The 22,089-nt window shown below is 37.7% G+C and overlaps 2 protein-coding genes across 2 annotated transcripts in view; one reads left to right on the forward strand and one right to left on the reverse strand.

Annotated features, from left to right (window-relative positions):
- Window positions 1-5,698, forward strand: part of Lct (lactase) — a 42,969-nt gene extending 37,271 nt beyond the window's left edge. Inside the window, exons 14-17 of the mRNA XM_071619403.1 lie at window positions 1,388-1,522; window positions 3,011-3,234; window positions 4,016-4,246; window positions 5,020-5,698. Of these exons, the coding sequence (XP_071475504.1) occupies window positions 1,388-1,522; window positions 3,011-3,234; window positions 4,016-4,246; window positions 5,020-5,243 (814 nt within the window). The 3' untranslated portion in view covers window positions 5,244-5,698. The remainder of the gene's footprint in view (window positions 1-1,387; window positions 1,523-3,010; window positions 3,235-4,015; window positions 4,247-5,019) is intronic.
- Window positions 5,699-8,040: 2,342 nt separating this feature from the next.
- Ubxn4 (UBX domain protein 4) overlaps window positions 8,041-22,089 on the reverse strand; it is a 36,164-nt gene continuing 22,115 nt past the window's right edge. The window contains exons 7-13 of the mRNA XM_027936802.3: window positions 21,147-21,201; window positions 20,284-20,448; window positions 19,131-19,258; window positions 16,137-16,239; window positions 14,142-14,273; window positions 12,894-13,096; window positions 8,041-10,341 (exon numbers count right to left, since the gene is read on the reverse strand). Coding sequence (XP_027792603.2) covers window positions 10,203-10,341; window positions 12,894-13,096; window positions 14,142-14,273; window positions 16,137-16,239; window positions 19,131-19,258; window positions 20,284-20,448; window positions 21,147-21,201 — 925 coding nt within the window. The 3' untranslated portion in view covers window positions 8,041-10,202. The remainder of the gene's footprint in view (window positions 10,342-12,893; window positions 13,097-14,141; window positions 14,274-16,136; window positions 16,240-19,130; window positions 19,259-20,283; window positions 20,449-21,146; window positions 21,202-22,089) is intronic.

A 22,089-nucleotide genomic window follows, 5' to 3' on the forward strand; every position in this document is an offset into this window, starting at 1 on the left:
ATGGGTTCACATATAGCTTTTAAGTCTTTTCCCCAAACGCCACCAAAAAGCCCATCTGTGAATGATTAGAAAATCCACTTCTCACTGTATAACGCACTCCTGGCTTGTTTAGGACAATCCTGCTGAGCAGGTTGTGCCTAAAGGTCTGATGTGCTAACTCTGGTCTCCAATAAGCAAATGAGTAGTCTGGCCCATTCATACAACTTTGGTGAGCTGCTACAGGGTTATCTAGGTCAGAGCCCAGTGGGGGCCAACTAAGGAGAAGAGTACAAGTCTGGCTTCTCTAGTTGCTGACAGACCAGCTAGAAGACAGTATTCCCTGGAATTCTATTCTCCAATTTCTTCAGTACAAATAAAACTCAGATGAGATCAGGGTGTGCAAGATAGACCTAGGAGACTTCATAGATGAGGCAGAACATCAGTCGACAATGACTTGCATTTAGTTGAGTAGAGGTCATTCCACCCAAGAAGTGGGGGTGTGAGTACAAGCCTAGAGGTAAGAATGAAGTGTGTGCTGCTAAAAGTGGGGAGACAGAACTGTAGCAGTGAAGAAGATTGGGACTGCGTGGTGGGGGATCTGGGAAGCCAGGCACAGGGCCTTGGAGCCACAGGCCCTGAGGAGCGAGGATATGAAGATGCTGGGCTTTAGTTTTTACGCAGCATTTCAGAAACCCTAGAGAAGGTTGGTTTTGATCCCCTAGGTTAATGATAGCAGAAAAGTCAAGAATGTGTTGAGGTCTAAGCAGGGTAACACCTGGTATATCTAAACCAGAGCACCAGGGTCTCCCTGTCAGCCTGTGTGTGCACTTGGGATATGGGTGAAAGGCTACCCTGTAGATACAAAACACAAGTGTGTGGTAGTCAAGTTTCATAGAAAAGTCTCCTCATTCAGAAAACATGGAAACCAAGTCCCAGGTACACGTTAAGCCCAAACATCTATTACTCAATTTGTAAAAATATTCCCTTACGAATTAAGGATAGACTTTAGAGAAAAGACGCCTGAACAAACCAACAGCAAAAACAGATGAACTTTAAAAAAACAAGGAAATACAAGTTATAAGAGAGAACTTTATGAACAAATAGTCTTGAGATATGTACCTCAGATATGTTTTTGATTTTGAAATTTATCACAGATGGTACATATCAGAATTTGCATGTTAATGCTGGAAGAAAATACACTGTGTGTGGCCCTGCAGCGGGAGCTTATAAAAGGGCAGTGAGGTTGTGGGTGGGAGGAGCCTACTTGGCCACTCCTACCTGCCAGCAGCCTCTAGCCATGGTCAAGTGCCTGGAATCCAGAGCAACCCCTCATAACATAAGGGGGTTTCCATAAAGGTGATTCTTCCTAAAAGTCCCTCACCCTTAATTCCTCATTTCACCCACCCAGGCTCCCAGAGTTTACTGAGAGTGAGAAGAGGAGGATCAATGGCACCTATGACTTTTTTGGATTCAATCACTATACCACCGTCCTAGCCTACAACCTTGATTATCCTCCTACAGTATCTTCCTTTGATGCAGACAGGTAAGTCAGTCAGTCTGTCTTTTGGAAGGACAGAAAGGTCCCCTGAATCTACCTCTTGCTCAAGAGACCGATACTGCATCAGAAAAGGGCCTCCTGACGCCAAAAGTGATGGGAATATAATGCTTGCTTTTCCTACATGCTTTCCTTAAGCAGAGGTGCTTGGTTTTCAGAAACATTTTCAAGTTTTTTTTTTCCCTGACAAATTTATCTCACTTCTTAGATTATTTCAGTCAAAATAACAATGAGCTCCCCCACAATCCCATTTCAAGGCAATATCAAACTATTATTCTGTACTACACAAATAGTACAGGTTCATGGAGGAAACATTCGAAAATAAGAATGGGATCACCTGATCCCCTGGTACTGGGGATTGGACCCAGACACACTGTATCATTGAGATAAATCCCAGCCCTTTTTATTTGAGACAGGATCTTACTAAGTTGCTTAGGGCCTCGCCTCACTTAGTTGCTGAGGTTGGCTTTGAACTTGGGATCCTCCTGCCTCAGTCTCCCGTGTCACTGGAATTACAGGTGTGTGCCACCACGTTTCAAAGTTACATGTGGGGAGCATCTACATCTTTTTCTACATATTACTTATATAGGAGTATATGACATATAAATTATAACTATTACAATAAGCAGGACTAGTTTCTACATTATTTTGTTCCTTTTCAACAAGCATCTTTCCAAATTAGTACTTCTGAACCTGTTTAGGTTCTTTTTTCAAAAACAAGTCCTTATACCCCTATTACCCCCACTGTATTCTGAAATCACCAGCCAGGCTCTCAGAGAGGGGCTGTCAGTACTCTTGGTGCCTCATCGATCCAGGGACTATCTCCTCCACAAACTTAACTAAAGCTTACAAAACAGCCCACATTTAGTTCAGCTGAGTAATTCAGGTACTAATAAAACTAAACTTTTTTTCCCTGAAAGATTTGTGTATAAGTATTTAAGTGGTTGGTCTAAGAGATGCCCCAGCATGGTGTCTCCCCCCACCCCCCAGCAAATACTCTTTTTTAAGTAGTTCCCTCCCTTGTTCATCACTGGAGATACCCGAAACAGGCCCAAGCCTGTCCGTCCCTGTCACCACAGTGACTCCCAGTAAGGGTGCCCATGGCATTGACTAGACATAGGTGACTCAGGGAAACCTGTTTTGTTAGGAGATAGGCAGAGCCATTCATATCAGTATGAGGTGACATCTGTGAACAGGGAGCCCATGGAGGGTTAAGCTGCATGGGCAAGACCATTTCTCTGCATAGGTGGAGTGCAGAGAATGGGGAGCAGAAGTGGTGTGTCAACAATACATCAATATTGAGTGGGGCAATTAGAATGAGTGAAAGAGATTTTGGGGTGATTGATTCTTCTGGGTTTAGCATGACCCTTAAGTTTAGAAAAACCTAAGGCTTTTCCTCCCATAAATCCTGTTTTGTGTAAAGAGCCTCTGAGGAGTCACAAAACAAAACCTAACCTTTAGTTTTTGAACTCATAGGGGAGTTGCCATAATTGCTGACCCTACTTGGCCAGAATCTGGCTCCGTCTGGCTGAAGATGACACCTTTTGGCTTTAGAAGGATCCTTAACTGGTTAAAGGAGGAGTACAACAATCCTCCAATTTATGTAACAGAGAACGGAGTGTCCCAGAGGGAAGAGACAGACCTCAATGACACTGCAAGGATCTACTACCTTCGCAGTTATATTGACGAGGCCCTTAAAGGTAAAACAGACCTATGACTTCTTTCACGTGCATCTTTCACTGTTGGAGACATGGCCAATATCTGCAGGGGAAGGCTAATGCCATATCCCAATGTCAAAGTAAAGACAAAGATAAGGCTTCTTGCTCCTATTGGGGCAGGACTCCCCCCCATCCCTTCTTTCCTAGCTCTACATTCAACGGGAAAACCCAGATGCTCAACACTGACTAGATCTAAGTTCTTGGCATGAGTCATTTGTTCCCCTTGATCCTATGCTGGATGGTTCTGAATGAACATGGCATCCCCAAGGCAGGGCCAAGAGAAATAGGCTGGGTTGTTGCAATGTAGAGTAGCTTGTTCCTCAAGCAAAACAACTTAGGATGGGACTTACGGGGGGGCGGGCAGAAAATGATTCTAAGTGAGCCATGCTAGGTAAGAAGATGGTCAGGAAATCCTTTCCTTCTAGGAGCTGTTGGTTTCCTGTAGGGAATAACACTGACATTCTAAGGCCCTGACCCACACCAGTCTCCTATGCTGAAAAGAGAGGGGCAACAGATTGTTCAGTGGAGTTAGCTTAGTCTACCTATGTGCCCAACACCCATTTAGGGCTGAGTCTTTATAGAAAGATGTTGGTGGCACTGCAGCTTCACCACAAAGGATTTGCTAACAATCATTAAAAGGGGCAGCTCTTTTAAAAGGTAGGGCCTGGGCTCCCTTCACTCTCCAAGTTGGGACACAGGAGGCCTGGCAGAGAGGTGCCTTATGAGACAAGGAGAGCTCATGCCTGGGCCTGTGTTTGGACAGCTGTTCAGGATAAGGTGGACCTTCGAGGATACACGGTTTGGAGTTTGATGGACAACTTCGAGTGGGCCACAGGCTATGCAGAGAGGTTTGGTGTACATTTTGTGAACTACACTGACCCTTTTCGGCCAAGGATCCCCAAAGCATCAGCCGGCTTCTATGCCTCGGTAGTTCGATGCAATGGCTTCCCTGACCCTGCAGCAGGACCCCACCCTTGTCTCCACCAGCCAGAAGGTGAGAGGTGGCTCTGGAGGGATGAAGGGTGAGCGGGAGGGCCTGTTTTCATCTACAGTATTACCTTCCTCTCTGCCTCTCCATCTTCATTCATTCAACCAAGATTCATTTGAATGTTCCAGACATCCTTAGAATGCATGAAACAAAGGACACATAGGGCTGGTGTTACACCCAGAAACTATAGAGACCTAATGTAGGAACAAGCAGGTTTAGATTCTTCTTCCAACCCTACCAATAACATGCTGTGCCACCTCAGGCAAAAAACTATAGACAAATGCTTTAGGCCATTACAAGGATCAAATAAGAGGACTGTGAAAAGCACACTGCAATGGCCCATTGTTTGTTGACCGCATAAATGTACACAATGCAATTTAGATTACATCCTAATTACTAATAGAAATATTTAAAATATAAAAACTGCCAGCCAGGTACTGTGGCACATGCCTATAATCCCAGCAGCTTGGGAACCTGAGGCAGGAGGCTCACAAGTTCAAGGGGCAGCTTCAGTTGTCGCAAAAAGGGCTGGGAATGTGGCTCAGTGGTAAACTGCCCCGGTTAAATCCCCAGGAACCTCCCAAGATTTAGAGGTTCTTAATACACCTTGAGGGATGGGCATCTTCACTGTAGCAACATGCCCACACTGGCTGTGCAGATTTGGGGTACTATGTAGCCCCCGGACTTCAAAGACTCGGCTGGGGCCTCTCTATGGTCCCAGAGATTGGATAACTGTGTATGCACTGAATCACATACTGCCCTCTGTTGTCCTCTCCTAGATGTTGGGCCCACCTTCAGCCCAGTGAGAGAGGGAGAGGAGGTCCAGTTCCTGGGGCTGACTCTCAGCATCACGGAGGCGCAGACAGCTTTATATGTGCTCTTTTCTCTTATGCTTCTTGGAGTCTGTGGCTTGGCATTTCTGTCATACAAATACTGCAAACGCTCCAAGCAAGGAAAAACACCAACAACCCAACAGGAATTGAGTAAAATCTCTTCATTCTGACAAGTCACCACTTCCCACACTCTGCAAAGCAGGCCTACTTTCTTGATATGTTTTTGCCAGCACCAAGCTCCATAAGGTATTGTATTCTGCCCATACTGGACTTCTTCATTAAGGCCTTCTACACTGTCAGAAATGACCTCAACCTTGACTGGACTTTGAGTTCCTGATTAAAATGGAATTACTTGCATCTTGCCACAGTCTTGGGAATTCATCTGAATGTTAGAGTAGCCCACAGGTGGTTCTTGTGGAAAAGTGCAGATACTGGTCTGTTGTATCCTTGAGTTTTTGAAGATGGAATCATGAGTAAAAACTGTAAAAATCCTTTTTAGAAGAAATCAAACCTACTGTATAGAATAACTATGATATCATATCACCCTCTCCAAGTTTTCTGAGCCTTATAATTTTCCTCAGAAAATAAAAAACTGTTCTATGCACTGTTTTATCTCCTATGTCTGCTTCACCTAGAAAAAGGGTCAACAGAAGGTATAAAGTCTTGAGTCATTTAGCACCCTACTAACTTTCCCAAACCAGACCAAGGCTGTCTGCTTAAATTATACTTCCCCTACTGTCACCTTTTAGGTCATCCTGGCTCTCCTACAATATGACTTCTAAGGGCCCTGAACTAGGATTTCAAAGTCCAGGTGATCTGACCTGGGCTTAGTTAAGACTGTTCCCTTCTTCTTCTCCAATCTAAAATAGTTCTGACCATCCCACATTTCTTGTCTGAAAATGCTATTCCTTCTGCCTAGGATCCTCCTTTTTCTGAAAACACTCTCAAGTCAAAAGCAGCTCAAATAATGAGCTTCCTCTTCTGGATGGCTTCCATGAATTCCCCAGGCAGATCCTCCTTCCTGTAATTTACTTGTAAATATCCTCCCCTCCCCCACATTATGGTTAGACCACATATTTCATAATTCTCAGCCATTAGACCTAGTCAATGACCATTTCCGTCTTTGGCAAGTACCTGGGAGCAGAGAAAGATATGGTCTTTATCAATCCCCTTGAATGTACTGAGAGATAACTGCACTGTCAAATATTTACAAAAAAGGTGGGGGTTGCAGCTCAATGGTTGAGTTCTTGCCTAACAATTGTTCAAACCTCAGCACCCGAGGAAAAAAAAAATTTAATTGGTTTTAAGAGTGATATGCCTGAGGGCTGGGGTTGTAGCTCAGTGGTAGAAGCATTTCCCTGGTACATGCAAGGCACTGGTTTGATCCTCAGCAATCCTTATTTAAATAAATGAAGTATTGCATCCATGTATAACTACAAAAAAGTGACATACCTGAAATTTTGTTTCTTGTTATCATCCCTCACCTGAATTATGTCTATGGAAAATTCCTACCAAAATGTTCCAATTTCATGAGTCCCAACCAGCCAAACTGTATGAGTCAGGTGTACATTTTGTCAGATGCAGTAGTTCTAAAATTGATATTAAAGACATTTCTTAGGCAGAAAGATTCACTATCATTAATCTGACAATTCAACATGACATTTTTTGGGGAGGGATATCAACAACAAAAGTTTCACAAACTTTTAAGAGCCAGGATATAGAATGAAAAAGAATATTGTAACATAAAGCTAGTTAAGATAGTTTGGTAGGGGCTGGGATTGTGACTCAGCAGTAGAGTGCTTGCTTCGCATATGTGGGACCCTGGGTTCGATCCTCAGCACCACATAAAAATAAAAGATGTTATGTCCACCAAAAACTAAAAAATAAATATTAAAAACTTCTCTCTCTTTAAAAAAATAAAAAATAAAATAAATAAGTGAAATAAAGGTATTGTGCCCAACTACAACTAATAGTTTGGTAGTAGAGAGCAAATGGAAAAGATCACTGATTGAAAGCCTAGACGTAGCTCCAACTACATATGGGACTAGAGTATGAGACAATGGTTGCATCCCAGTTGAGGGGAGGGTGTTAGATGAGCACTTAACTGGTGGTGAATCAACAGGGTAGCTCTTTAGGCTGCTAGCCATGGGTCTGGAAGGGAACTGGACCCCTTCCTTGGATACCACATTTAAATATAAAAACAACAACAAAACCCAGAATACTAGGACACAAAAAAATTAACTTTTCAAGTGGGAAAGGTATTTATGAGCAAGACTCAAATACCATAAACACTAACAAATTTGACCACATCAATACTGTGGTAGATTACCATCCACATATTTGTTCAAAGATAAAATATTTACAGTATATGCTACAAAAGGGCAAATTTTCTTAATGTATATGGAATTTTTAATAAATCAATAAGAAAACTATGAAAACAAAATTGGCAAAGAACAGCTCAACTTAAGTTAAAATGACCAATAACATTTAAAGACTTTCAATCTTGAGATGAACACAATGCATATAAAAATGCACGTAATTTTTCATCTATCATGTTGACAAAGATGAAATAGTATGGTAACAGTGTTGGCAGGGGTGTGGGGAAACAACATTCTCATACACTGTTGGTGGGGGGTAGAATTCATACATCCCACTAAGGAGCCAATTTGGCATCTTTCTTAATCCAAACCACAAATATCCTTTAGCAAATTATGCAAAACACATTCTACAGGGATATTTTCACAATAAGAATATACCACCCCCTCAAGATGTTCATTATAGCAATGTTTATAATGGAAAAACAGGCACAATACACTTGTAATAGCCACTGAACGCCATCAGAGCATAGATAATGCCAGGGTACTTACATCAAGTAGAATGCTATTGCAGCCATTAGTAAGAACGAGGTAGCTATGTGTTGACAGGAAAAGATCTTTAAGACTTTAAGTAAAAAAGCAAGATGCCGGGTAGTATATATAATATGATCCCATTTATTTAAAAATAAAGATTACATATTTGCTCATATATGCATAAAAATTTTCTGAAAATTACAGAAGAAACTGTTAATAGAGAGGTTACCTCTTGGGAAGAGCAGTGCTTGGGGTAGTAAGATGCCAGGGGAGAGACTTCATTTCATTTCATAGCCTTATATACTGTATTGGATGTTTTATTTTTTTAAAAGATAAAATTGAGGAAGGATTCTCCTACTCAAAGATTATGAAGCATTCTTTTATGTAATTTCTCTAAGACTTATATTTGATTTTCTTCAAGACAAAATGACTTGAGGTATTCAATGTTTTTGCAAATATATCTCTAAATAGTTACTAGGGTCACACCCATTTTGACAGTTTTTAAAAAATATCACCTACTGCTGCATTTTTAAAGATGACAAAACTTTAAATGGGATGCCTACTAGAGATTTTCAAACTCACTTTTTAAATTATGGAAGTAATGATCATTGCAGAAGACTGCGAAAACATAAGGGTGCAAAAGGAAAAACTGGAATCACATATAACCACTCTTACCATTATTAATGTTACACTGTGTTTTCTTCTTTCTTTACATATATATTAATACATAGTTCTACCTATATATAAAATTATTTTACAAAGCTGAGATCATACTGTAACTACAGCTCTGTATCCTGCTTCTTTTTCCCCAACACATAACAGATGTTTAATCAATATTAAAGTGAATTATTGAATTAGTAGTGTATCATTTCTCATCAAAAAGTAATTACTTCTACAGAGGACATTTAGTTGGTTTCCAATTTCTAAGTAAAATAAACATACAATGAGTATGTTTATGTGTGAAAAAGGTATACATTTATCAGCATTATTTTTAAAAATTACTGGATCAGAGTATGAAATAATCGTTAGTTTCTGAAGTTTTCCAGATTATATTGGTTTCTACTTCTACCAATAGCATAGCCTATATCTCACCATTTCCTTGCCAACACTATTACCATTTTAAAAAGTCACTGTCATTTCATAGGTGAAAAAGTTTGCTGAGAAAATTCCTTCCTCCCGTTACAAAAAAAAAAAGTCAGAGTCTTCTTACACATTCACTCAAAGAGCAATACCTTTCAAATCTGAAAACACAGCAACTATCATGCTTACTCCCCATTTCAAACATCATTAGTTTAGTGGTCTCTATTACCAAACATACATAGAAAAAGTAGCATGTAAGTCAGATTAAGAAATAAATGAGTAAAAGTGTATCTTTATTCTATACTTCTCATCCCACACCACAGGTACTTAAGGTCCTAGAGAGGTCTTTATTACTGAATACAAAACTTCAATATAAAGGTGAGAGGAAAAACAGTAAGTCGTAGACTAGAAATTCTCAACTGTTTTGCATCAGAAGCAAACAGATGAGAAGACCGACCATAAATTTATGCAAGCCAAGTGATGCCTCAGTGAACTAGGAGAGACAGCATGGCATCGATGTGCATCAGAAAATTTCTTCCTTTGCTATTTAAGGGAAGACAGATAACTATTTTGCTGAAATAGCTTCCAGGAATTGGGGGTGGAGGGGGAACAGAAGAGAGAAATGTGACTTCATCAGAACCCTGTACAACAAAAAGATGCTTAAAGCAAAATAAGATCATTCTGATTTTTGGAAAAGACCTTTTTTTCAATGTTTATGTAAGATTAAAAACTAAGATTTAGCTTGCAGCTGATGAGCAAAAAGAGAAAGTTAAACATAAGTTGTCATCTGATTGGTTAGTTAAAATGCTCTAAGAGTCAAATTACTCAGTGATATACCAGCTACTTTGTGTGGGCTTGAGTGTCTTGGAGGAAAGAGTATTCTAAAAAAAAAACATGCCATCTGAGAGCACATGGTTAAAGGCTTTATGAAACAATGAGGAAGAAGCTAATGGAGGGAGGCTGTGGCAGACCTTTGGAATCTTTTAGGCTTCCTGTTGTTGGTTACCATATGCAAGCAGCTTGTTACATCTTAACTTTTCTGGGTTAAACAACTTTCACCTGCACCCACTCATCAGGAATAAAGACACATTTGTAGATCAGCTAGAAAACATAAAAAGCAGACCAACTTCTCCAGTAGAATTGTAGTTGAATTAAATCATAAGAGAAACAATGATTATTGTACATAATGTACTTGTTGCACTACATCTGCTGAGTAGAATTTCCATTCCAAGTGTTGTTTTCATCTTCACCATCATCTTGAGTCCTCAATCTATATATCTTCCCCTCCTTTTTGAAGTCTTCCCCTCGTTTTTCCAGCACTCTTTTTCTGACTGGTTCCCTGATATACAAAAGAGAAACAGGGAACAAAACACCAGTAATACAAACTGTTTTCTCCAAACTTCCATTAGTACAGGCAATTATATTTTATTTCTAACTCCAAGGTGAGGAAAGTCCACAGAGATAATTATGTCTACCAAAGCAGTACTAGATTTTATTAATCTTTAGTAGTTTATCAGTTCTCTAAAAACCAGCAAAATCATTTTTCTGTTTCCAAATGTTTCGATGACTCACTAAGCTTTAGAAAAAAATATGTTCAATTGATAACTAATCTTTCCCTTTTTATGTACGCAGGCCGACATATTAATGTGACTCAGAGTATCCTAGAGACTATCCAAACCTCTACTCATAGCCTAAATGACAAAAATGATCAATCTGTAATTTTTAATCCTTTCAAAATCTTTTAAAATGACTTAAAACTAAGAATAAACAGGACTTTGTCATTTATATACAGAAAAGAGATGGGTGTGGTGGTGCATCCCTGTAATCGCAGCAGAGGGGGGCAGAGGCAGGAGGATCGAAAGTTCAAAGCCAGCCCCAGCAATTTAGTGAGGTGCTAAACTCAGGAGACTGTGTCTCTGAATAAAATACAAAAATTGGGATGGGGGCTGGAGTTGTGGCTCAGCGGCAGAGCACTTGCCTAACATATGTGAGGCACTGGGATCAAACCCTCAGCACCACATAAAAATAAATAAATAAAGATATTGTGTCCAACTAAAAAAAAAAAAAAAAATTGGGCTGGGGATGTGGCTCAGTGGTCAAGTATCCCTGAGTTCAATCCCAAGAAGGAAAGGAAAGGGGAAGGGAGGAAGAAGGGGAAGGAAGAAAAGCAAAGAAATAGGGATGAAATTTAAGCTAAAAAAAACTTATAACAGAGAAGGGGGTGGGGTGAGGAAAAATAGTGGAACACAAAGCTTCACCCCCTTAAATATACATTCATCCCATTCTTTGCCCCAACCCGAGACATTTTTCCTTTATTTGATAGAGCAAGCTATCCTATATAACAGTATTAAGTGCTCCCAACCACTTTTCAATAAGAGTTCTAAAATTCAGTATTAAAAACACCTAGTTTCAGGGCTGGGGTTGCAGCTCAGTGTTAGAGTGCTTGCTTAGCATGTGTAAGGCAGTGGGTTCGATTCTCAGCACCACGTATAAATAAATAAATAAAATAAAGGTCCATCAACAACTAATAAAAAAAATACATAATTTCAACTTGAGTAATGTACTATGAATGTAATTGTTCTTGTTACCTATTAGTCCAAAGTAAGATAAAGGCTAAATCAGTATTATAAATCATTGTCTACAGAATCAGTGGAACACAAAACTAGGGATCTCCACACTGACAGCAAATGGACAAGGATTTCCAATACTTATCACACGGGACTGATAAGAGACTTGTTTATAATGTCTATTAAAGGCCCAAAAGAATGTTCAACAGAATAAGTACATAATAAACTGTGCTACTATTATCAGAAAAGAGGGCTGGGGGGGCTGGGGATGTGGCTCAAGCGGTAGCGCGCTCGCCTGGCATGTGTGCGGCCCGGGTTCGATCCTCAGCACCACATACAAAGATGTTATGTCCGCCGATAACTAAAAATAAATAAATATTAAAAAAAAAAAAAACATGTTTAAAAAAAAAAAAGAAAAGAGGGCTGGGGATATAGCTCTGTTGGTAGAGTGCTTGCCTCACATGCACAAGGCTCTGGATTCAATCCCCAGCACCACTAAATGAATAAATTAATCAATAAAAATAAGTAAAATAAAAATAAGGGGCTGGGGTTGTGGTTCAGTGATAGAGTGCTTGCCTAGCATGTGTGAGGCACTGGGTTTGATCCTCAGCACCACATAAAAAATAAAGGTATTGTGTCCATCTATATCTAAAAATATTTTAAAAAATACAATAAAATTACCAGAAAAGGGCCTAATCTTACCTTCTAGTAAAATACTTCTTATTGATCTGTTTCAATATAACCATCTAACATCTAACCAGAGAGATAAGCTAAAATTGTGTTATCTGTATTACCATTCAAACCTTTGTAATCTGCAGTAAAAGTATGTCCTCTGGATTAAGGCAATAGTTCAAAATAATGCTCTGATGGAGGCACCACTTCAGGGAAATATCTAGTTTTCTCAATTAGGTCCTTCTTCCAAATGACCCAGACAAGACTGTCATCCAGTAGATCAAAGAACCACCTGGGTTAAAATTATCTAAGCACAGTGAAGAAATTATGCAAGATGGCCACAAGCAATTAATGAAACTATTTAGTTTCATTAATTGGGCAAACATGGTTAGCAAGAAAGATATTATACATTTGGAAAACAAACAAACTGTCTTTATAGTTATGGGGTAAGGATAATTCATTGAGTAAAATCTGAATGAGTAAACCCAGATAGTGAACTTCCCAGGTGCAATGGTATAATACTAGTTTCTTCCATCCACCAGAGACTGAGGAGGATGGCAGAAAGAAGGCAAAGTAGCCCTAACATAAGTTTTCATTTTGATAAAAGTGCTGGGCATTACATGCATATTTTACAAATGGGGAAAACAGATACCTTTTTTCTGATTTGCTAGATGATGCAGGGTTTGAAGGTTCTGGCGATGTAGCTCTAACTGAAGTCTGTGCAGGAGGAGGATTACTAAATAAGAAATTGCTAATCAACCTCCAGATGGCAAGGAATGGGTAAAGTACTGTCCCCAACAATGTCCAAATGTCTCCACTGGAAGAATGTACAATGGATGTAGATGGTCTTCCTGCCTAGAAATTACAAAATTAACAAATCTAGGTAAGACTATATTATAGCATAATCATATCACTCAAGGTTTTAGATGCTTTTTTTTTTTGGTTCCCGGGACTGGACTCAGGGGCACTCAACCACTGAGCACATCCCCAGCCCTACTTTGTATTTTATTTAGAGACAGGGTCTCACTGAGTTGCTTAGTGCCTCACAGTTGCTAAGGCTGGCTTTGAACTTACAATTCTCCTGTCTCAACCTCCCAATTTAGATGCATTTTTTTAATCTAGAAAATGAGGCCCTATGGATTTCAGTTTACTGCAAAAAAGTAAAAATTACCAACTTTTGTTGTCTTCTAAGTATATATAAATTTATAGGAACTCTAGATTTTTGCATTTTAAGAGTAATTGTAATATTAAAAATTAGAAAGTGGTTTTCATTGGTGACATGAACCAACTTTTTAAGAAAATTAAGCTTCTATAAGTGAAATTAATAACTTTGATAAGTCTTTTTGAGGAGAAAAAAAAAAAAAAGGAAAGGTTTCAAATCTCAGTTTATACAATGATATCCTACATTAGGTAGGAACATTAGTTTAGAACAAGGAAATCCATAGGACATAAAAGACCCAGCTCTGGCACTGAAGGTGGGACTTTGGCATCATTTAACCTGTTTGAGCCTTTTTTCTTAATCAGAGATTAAAATGCTGTTGTTAGGATCAAATGGGATAATAAACTTGAAAATTAATGTTATTTTTATGTTAAAATAATGTTTTAAAAACTGCAAACAGTAAAGTCAGATATAAATAAAAGACATTAAAATCTGTAGACTAGAAACTCAACATTCCTTATTTTCTTCTACTGACCCTTTCTTGTATATAAAAACAGGTGAGGAAAATAGCTGAAAAAACTATTTAGTGCCTCAAGAACATTAGCAATACAAATAAGTAAAACATAGGATAACTACAATAAATTGATCTAATTTTTAGAAAATCTGCAGTACACATTTGCCTTTCCCTTCTAATTCTAAGAAACGACTAAAAATAAAGCAGAAAAAAAAGTATATACATACTGGCAATAGTACCACTGAAGCACTTGGCGCAAGTTCCAAATCCAATAATTTCTTTTTATAATCTTCTTTGGTAAATTCCCTCCTGGGAAACATGGTTGCTAGTGAAAAATTACCATAAGTGTTGCCAACAGTCTGTAATATAATGGTAAGTTTTAAAATCTCACAAAGGTGCCTCTTAAAAGAAAGATACATATGTACATTCAAAACAACTGACTTAATTAGAAAGTTCATTTAAATGTAAACTAAAAATCATTTCTAAAAAAGTATTTATAACTTAAATATGAATAAATAGCAAGCATACAGTTCTAAAAACTATAACTACATAAATAAACTGAATAAAAATTATAATTATGGATGGGGATATATCCCAATAGAGCGCTTGCCTAGTATGCATGAAGCACTAGGTTATGATCCCCAGCATTGGGGGGGAAAAAAAAAAGACTATCATGCCAAACAAAGTTCATCATTAGCATTTTCAGTATCATTTTGCAAACTTATGTTAATGTCTTATATTGGATTACAGGAACTCCCTATTTAAAATGTGGAATATACCAATATTTTCCTTATACCTCACTTTATTGCACTTCCCAGATATCATTGGTTTTTAAGTTTGTTATTTGGGCTGTGTGGCATAAACAATGCTCTAGGTTCAATCCCCAGCACCATTAAAAAACAAAAAAAGTAAAATTTGTTTTACAAATTGAAGGCTTGTAGCAATCCTCTGTTGAGCAAGTCTAACAGCACCATTTTCTAACATTTGCTATTTTTAAACAGATTTGTTGGGTTTTTTAGACATGACGCTATTGTGCATACTTAACAGACTACAGCATTGTATAAACATGGCTTTTACATATATTTGGAAATCAAAAATGTGTGTAATTGATAGTTACTTTATTGCAGTGGTGTGGAACCAAACTCACACTATCTCCAAGGTATGCCTATATAACTTCAGGGATTTTGGCCACCTTCTTATCTCAAAACACAAATGATTCATAATCAACCTACACCATACACATGATTCAAGGTACACTGGGAACACCACAATCAACTTCACAATTTTAAATCACCTATATTTGTAAAACCTTAAGACAACAGCTTATCTTTCACTAGAAAACTCCAAAGAAAAAGACTTTTTTTTTGCTATAGATTACATATACTGGAAATTCTAAGCAGAAGATACTTGTGGGAGGCTCCAAGACAAAATAATAATAAAATAACCTACTTGGGGTTGGTTATACTATAATCTTATTGGAAAATTGTCCAGCCTAGGAAGACAAAGAGCTTTAAAGAAATCTTTCTTCTCTTGGGATCCATAAGTGAGAGAAGACTAAATGGAGAGAAGTAATCTGGTGGAAAGATCTGAACCCAATACTCAATTCTGATGGCACTGGGGATTGAACTTGGGGGCGTTCTATCACTGAGCTACACCCCCAGTCCTATTATATTTTGAGATAGAGTCTTGCTAAGTTGCCTGGGCTGGCCTTGTGGTCCTCCTGCCTCAGTGTCCCAAGTAGCTGGAAGTACAGGTGTGTACCACCATGCCTGGCTAAGAAGATATTTCTTGTTAAAAATTACTGATCTTTTGTCTTGGCCAAAAGGCAGATGGTGAGAAAACAGCTAGTCTCTAAGCAAACTGCAGAAAATGAAAACAGAACCAAGTAAAACTGTTTTCTTTTGAGGGGTATGAGACAACTTGCTCCATTAGAACTCTGGGAAACCATTTGCTTTTTACTCCTCCTTCTGAGTACATTCACCAGTGAGAAGTTACCAAAGCCTACTGTACAACATCAACAAATTCCATGTTTTCATAATAGGCAGATATGCTGTTCCCATATGCACTAATACATGACAGAAGCTTTACAATATCTCAAAATATATTCTGGATCTTCTATTTGGAGATCATGTCATTATTAATTCACATTCAAGTTCTGCTTTGAAATGTATCCTTCTACATTTTAATAACATATACATCTATAACTTGAGACATAAATTCACCTGTGCAGCAAATTGCCTTGCTTCTTCAAGAGGAGCATCAGAAGGAAACTGATTTGTAAAGGAAGAACCATCAGGCAGACGGAACTGAATTCTTGCAACAGTACTATGAAAAAAGAAAATTAAAGTCAGCATTTTTTACCTCTACATAGTTTCAAACAATATCATTAAAAGAGGAAAAAGAAGTGGAAATGTGTAATGACAAAAGATTTCTTTGTACAAAGTCAGAGTTTTTCATTTATTCTTAATAATACTTTTATCGAGATATAATTCAACGTTCTTTTTGTTTTTAAGAAAGTTAGCCCTAAATGCTTGGATTTTGTTTCCCAATACTTTTATTTTTATGTGGTGCTAAGGATTGAACTCTGCCTCACACATGCCAGGCAAGCACTCTACCACTGAGCTGCAACTCCAGCCCATAATTCAACATTTTAATGTGCATAATTCACTGTTTTTTTTTTTTTTGGGGGGGGTGTCCCATTCAATTTATTTTTACTGTGTCTCTGCTGAGGTCACCCTTTGGTGAGCATTCACATGGGACACAAATATTTTCATGTCTTGTGCCCAGAGAGGTATATCCACATACCTCTTCCTCCAAATGTCTTTGTCACCATTTCTCTAATCATGACCCTTTCCAGTCCCTGACCATCCAGCCAAACTAAGGGTTGCAGCTCATGAAATTGTAGTTCACTGTTTTTGTTTGGTTTTGGTGATGCTGGGGATTAAACCCAGGGCCTTGTGCATGAGAGGCAAGCACACTACTTTCTAGCTGAACTATATCCCCAGCCCCCTCACTTGCTTTTAATATATTCAGGTGTGCAACCATCACTATTAATTCAAGAATGTTTCATCACCCCAAAAGAGACCCATAACCATTAGCAAGTATTCCCCATTCCTTCCTCCCCCAGTTCCTGGCAACAATTTACTGCTTCTATGAATCTGCCTATTTTGGGATATAGCTTTTTATAAGAGAATCACACAGTACATGGACTTCTAGTTTATTTCACGTAACATCATGTTTCTGAAGCTCATTCATGCATACATCATTCCTCTTTATTGCTTAATACTATTCCATCACATGGAATATATATTTTGTTTACCCATTCTTCAGCTGGGTTATCACCACATTTTGGCTATTATGAATAATGCTGATAACAGCTAGGTATTGCGACACATGCCTATAATCTCAGCTATCTGAGAGGCTGAGGTAGTAGGATCACAAGTTTAAGACTAGCCTCAGCAACTTAGAAAGATCTCCTCTCAAAATAAAAACAACTAAATTTTAGTTTGGGTTTTTGTGTGAACATTTTGAATCCTCTTGTGTATATATACTGAAGAATGACTGCTGAGGCTTGGGGATATAGCTCTATGGTAGAATACTTCACTAGCTTGTATGAGGCCCTGAGTTCAATCCTCAATATCTCAGAAGAAAGAAAAAACAAAAAAAGAGTGATTACTAGGTCATAAGCTAACATTACACTTAACATTTCAAAAAACTGCCATACTGTTTTTGAAAGTGACTATATGATTGTACAATCCCATTGTAATGTGGGAAGTTTCTAAATTCTCTACTTCCTCACCAACACTTGTTATTGTAAGTTCTAGCATCGTAGGAAGTATAGAATTGTACTGTTTTGTTTTTGTTTTTGTAGAGGGGTGCAGTGCTAGGAAATTGAAGGAGGGCTTTGTGCATTCAAGGCAAGTGTAACCACTGAGTTACACATTCAGCCACTTATTGTGGTTTTCATTGATTTTCCTAGTGAAGTAATAAATACACATACTTAAAAGAACATTTCTGTACTTTCCTTGGAAATCACAAAAAATTACTCCCAAGAATTTATACTTTATGTAGTTTTGTCAAAAGCACCAATTGTTGAAAAGACTATTCTTCCCACTAAGTAGTTTGGCTATCTTAATTTTGCCAGGTACAACAGCACATACCTACAATCCCAGCAACTCAGGAGGCTGAGCTGGAGGGATCACAAGTTCAAAGCCAGCCTCAGCAACTTAGCAAGGCCCTAAACAATTTAGTGAGACCCTGTCCCACGATAAAACAAAAAAGAGCTGGGGATATGGCTCAGTGTTTGAGCACCTGCGGTTCAATCCCTGGTAGCAAACAAACAAACAGACTGTAAATTCAAATTCCTGAAGGTTCAACCCTATTACACTGATCCATATGACAATCCTTAGGAAAGTATGACAATGTCTTGGTTACTGTAGCTTTGTATTAAGTTTTAAAATTGAGAAGTTTTGAGTCCTTCCTACTTTGTTCTTTTTTTCAGACTGTTTTGCATTTCTATAAAAATTGGGGGATTAAAAGTTCTGCCAAAGGGGCTGGGGTTGTGAGTTAGCAGTAGAGCACTTGCCTAGCAAGTGCAAGGCCCTGGGTTTGATCCTCAGCACCACACAAAAATAAATAAAAGTTAAAAAGAAAAAAAAAAGTTCTGCCAAAAAAGCCAGCTGGAATTTTGATAGGGATATTTTAAGACAGTCTCTCTCTAAGCTGCTTAGGGCCTTATTAGTTGCTGAGGCTGGCCTTGAATTTGTGATCTTCCTGCCTCAGTCTTCCAAGTAGCTAGAATTACAGGCGTGTATCAGCAAACCCAACTGTTTTAATACATTTTAGTATATAAACATCTTACATATGTATTTTAGTAAGTGTTTTGATATTTCTGAAAAATTGTTTAAAATAAGTTAATTTTTCTTCCTGGGTACAGAGGCACACACACCTATGCAGGCAGGAGAATCAAAGTTTGAGGCCTGCCTGGGCCACGTAGCATAACCCTGACTCAAAATAAAATTTAAAAAATTAAACTAAGAGGCAGAATGCTGTTGGATTCTATCCTAAGTACCCAAAAACATTATTAAAAAAAAAAAGTAAATTTTCCCAATTATAAAAGTATAATACTTGCTAATTACCCAACATGAAAATACAAATAAATATTAACCATCCCCCACGTGCACAGATGTTTCAGGATGAAACACAGTAAGAAGTACCTTCTTTCTCGTGCATAGGATTCCCTCTTGACTTCCATTTCTGCCTGTTTGGCCAACAAGGCAGCAGTTTTGGCAGCCTCTACTTCTTCTTTTGTCTTTGCAAAACGAGCAGCTCTCTCTGCACGGTCCTTTTAATTAAAACATTATTAGACACTAATTACCATCCCTTCCAGGATGATCTACTTACACAGAACAAACACAAATATGTGTGGAATTCCTTAAAGTGATGTGTGAACTTCAATTGTTCTGGATCTGGTATTTTTAAATCTTACCAACTGTCAGGAACAAGACTTGTGATTAGACAGACAGACAGACATAGATATGAATTTACTCATCACTATATTTCCAGAGCCTGGAATGAGGTCTGGCACAAAGTAGATACTCAATAAATATTTGCTGAGTGACTAAATAATAAAAATTATGTTTTGGATTGGTTTGATTCTCTGCACCACATATAAATAAATGAATAAAATAAAGGTTCATTGGGCTGGAGAAATAGCTCAGTTGGTAGAGTGCTTGCCTTGTATGCACAAGGCCCTGGGTTCAATCCCCAGCACCACAAAATATTAAATAAGTAGACAGATAGATAGATGAATAAATAAATAAGAATAAAAGCAGGGCTGGGGTTGTGGCTCAGTGGTAGAGCATGCGCCCAGCACGCCCTGTGAGGTGCTGGGTTCGATCTTCAGCACCACATAAATTTAAATAAATAAAATAAAGTTATTATGTCCAACTACAACTAAAAAAATACATAACAAAATAAAATAAAAGCAATTATTGCAACCCCCTTCCTAAGCTTTATGTGAGTGAATCCTTTGAATATTCCAAAAAAGAATACTTTCAACTAGAGACAGCTAGGCAACTAATGCTTAGTTTGTTTCTAGGGAATTTTTGCAAGTTGCCTTTTAACTGATAAAACAGAACATGGAGAAAAATTACTTTGAAAAAATTATCTCTTAATTTTAACCTTAAATATTTAAATTCAATATGTAATTTCCAATAAAGTAAAGGTCAGGACTGATACTCTCTTTGAGTTGCTAATATCTATCATGTTTTTGTGCACCGTCTGGTTCTAATCCAAAACCACTGTGCATAGAAAAATATTTTAACAGATGTCCTGGAGTCAAGCATTAAAAATGAACTTAAGACTCACCAATGCAATTTGCTGTTTTATTCGCTCTCGAGCGGCCCTATCTTCTGCCTTCTCTCTGTTTCTTTCTTCTAACATTCTTTTTGTTAATTCTTCCTCTTGTTTTCTTTTATAATCCAACATTTCTTTTCCAGTTTTTCTCCTCTCGATTTCCTTCTTAATCTCTCTCTGAATCAAAGAGAAAGTACGTTTTATGAATCCAAAACATAATTTGTTAATCTGATGCAGATAATCTTTTAAATAAGATTTAGAGAAAGCTGGTTGAGGGTCTAGTTAAAAATAGAACTTTGTAAAATGTAAAATGAAATTATTAATAGCATGGTTAATGGTCAAAGTCTATCAATTTATAAATTTTTGCTAGTAGTTGGGTTCAGAGTATAATTAGTCTTTGGTTTCTAGAGACAACATGACGATGATTTACTTGGCTTGAAGGAAATAACCTTCTTATATTCAAATAATAAAGAAATAATATATGAAGTGGAGTTTTCACTTCACTCCAAGGTGTATACCAGGTGTACATGGTGAGAAAAATGCACTAGGGGTGCCACAACATAAGAAAAAATTTAGCAGAATGTCTATGCATTTGAACTAAACATTTGATCTTTGGCCTTGAGTCAATTTAGCTCAAGTCCCTTTATATTAGTGTAAAAGACTCATTGCAGGAGGAAAAACAAGATGATTCAATCTATTCTGAGCAATTTACAAAAGAACATACAAAAGTATACACTATGATCTGAGTACAAAAACAATTCTTTAACTATAACATTAGAACAACATGATAAAGGAAGCCATCCTATGTCTGCCAAATCGAACAGAATAATCTGAAATTCCCTCACTGAAGACAATACTAAGTGCATAATTTTTACCTGTTCTTCCTCTTTCCTCTTCTCTTCTCTCCTCTCTTCAAGTTTTTTGGTTAGTCTGTGTTAAAAATTTTTTTAAAAAAGATACATTAAAACATATCATATAGGGACTGGGGATATAGCTCAGTTTGTAGAGTGCTTGCCTTGCATGCAACAAGGCCCTGGGTTCAATCCCCAGCACCACCAAAAAAAAAAAAAAAGACACATCATATTAATATCAAACTCAGTTAAGAGATATATTTAGCTTAATACAATTAGGGAAATATAGAAGCCTAAAAGAAAACTCCTAAAAGTATAGCAAGAATTTACCTGCTTGTTCCCTACAGAAATCCTTCAGTCAATGGGAACTCATCAAAAACTTAGCTCCATTAAAAAAAAAAAAAAAAAAAAGCTTATTATTAAGAGTACCCCCACCCTTTTTGATTTTTCAGATACCGATTTTAAAATACACAAATAAATTTTCAAAAATATATGTCAATAGCTTGTAAATGATCTACTCCTTCTGTGTGAGTGAAAAGTAATGTGGCACAAAACTGGTTAAAAAAAAAAAAAAAACCAAAAACATGAGGTCAGCTTTTATTTTACTTTTTAAAAATATTTCTTTTTTAGTTATACGTAGACACAATATCCTTATTTTTTTTTTTAATTTTTAAGTGGTGCTGAGGATAGAACCCAGTGTGTTATGCATGCAAGGTGAGTGCTCTCCCTCTGAGCCACAATCCTAGCCCTGAGGTCAGCTTTTATAAAAACAAATAATACCAGATAGATTCTCAGCTATAAGTCCATCAATTATAAACTAATGATCTGGGGGCTGCAGTTGTAGATCAGCAGTAGAGTGCTTGCATAGCATGTTCGAGGCCCTGGGTTCAATCCTCAGCACCACATAAAAATAAATAAATAAAATAAAGGTATTGTGTCCAACTACAACTAAAAAATAAATACTAAA

The sequence above is a fragment of the Marmota flaviventris genome, chromosome 11 (genome assembly GCF_047511675.1).
Source record: "Marmota flaviventris isolate mMarFla1 chromosome 11, mMarFla1.hap1, whole genome shotgun sequence".
NCBI classification, from domain to species: domain Eukaryota; kingdom Metazoa; phylum Chordata; class Mammalia; order Rodentia; family Sciuridae; genus Marmota; species Marmota flaviventris.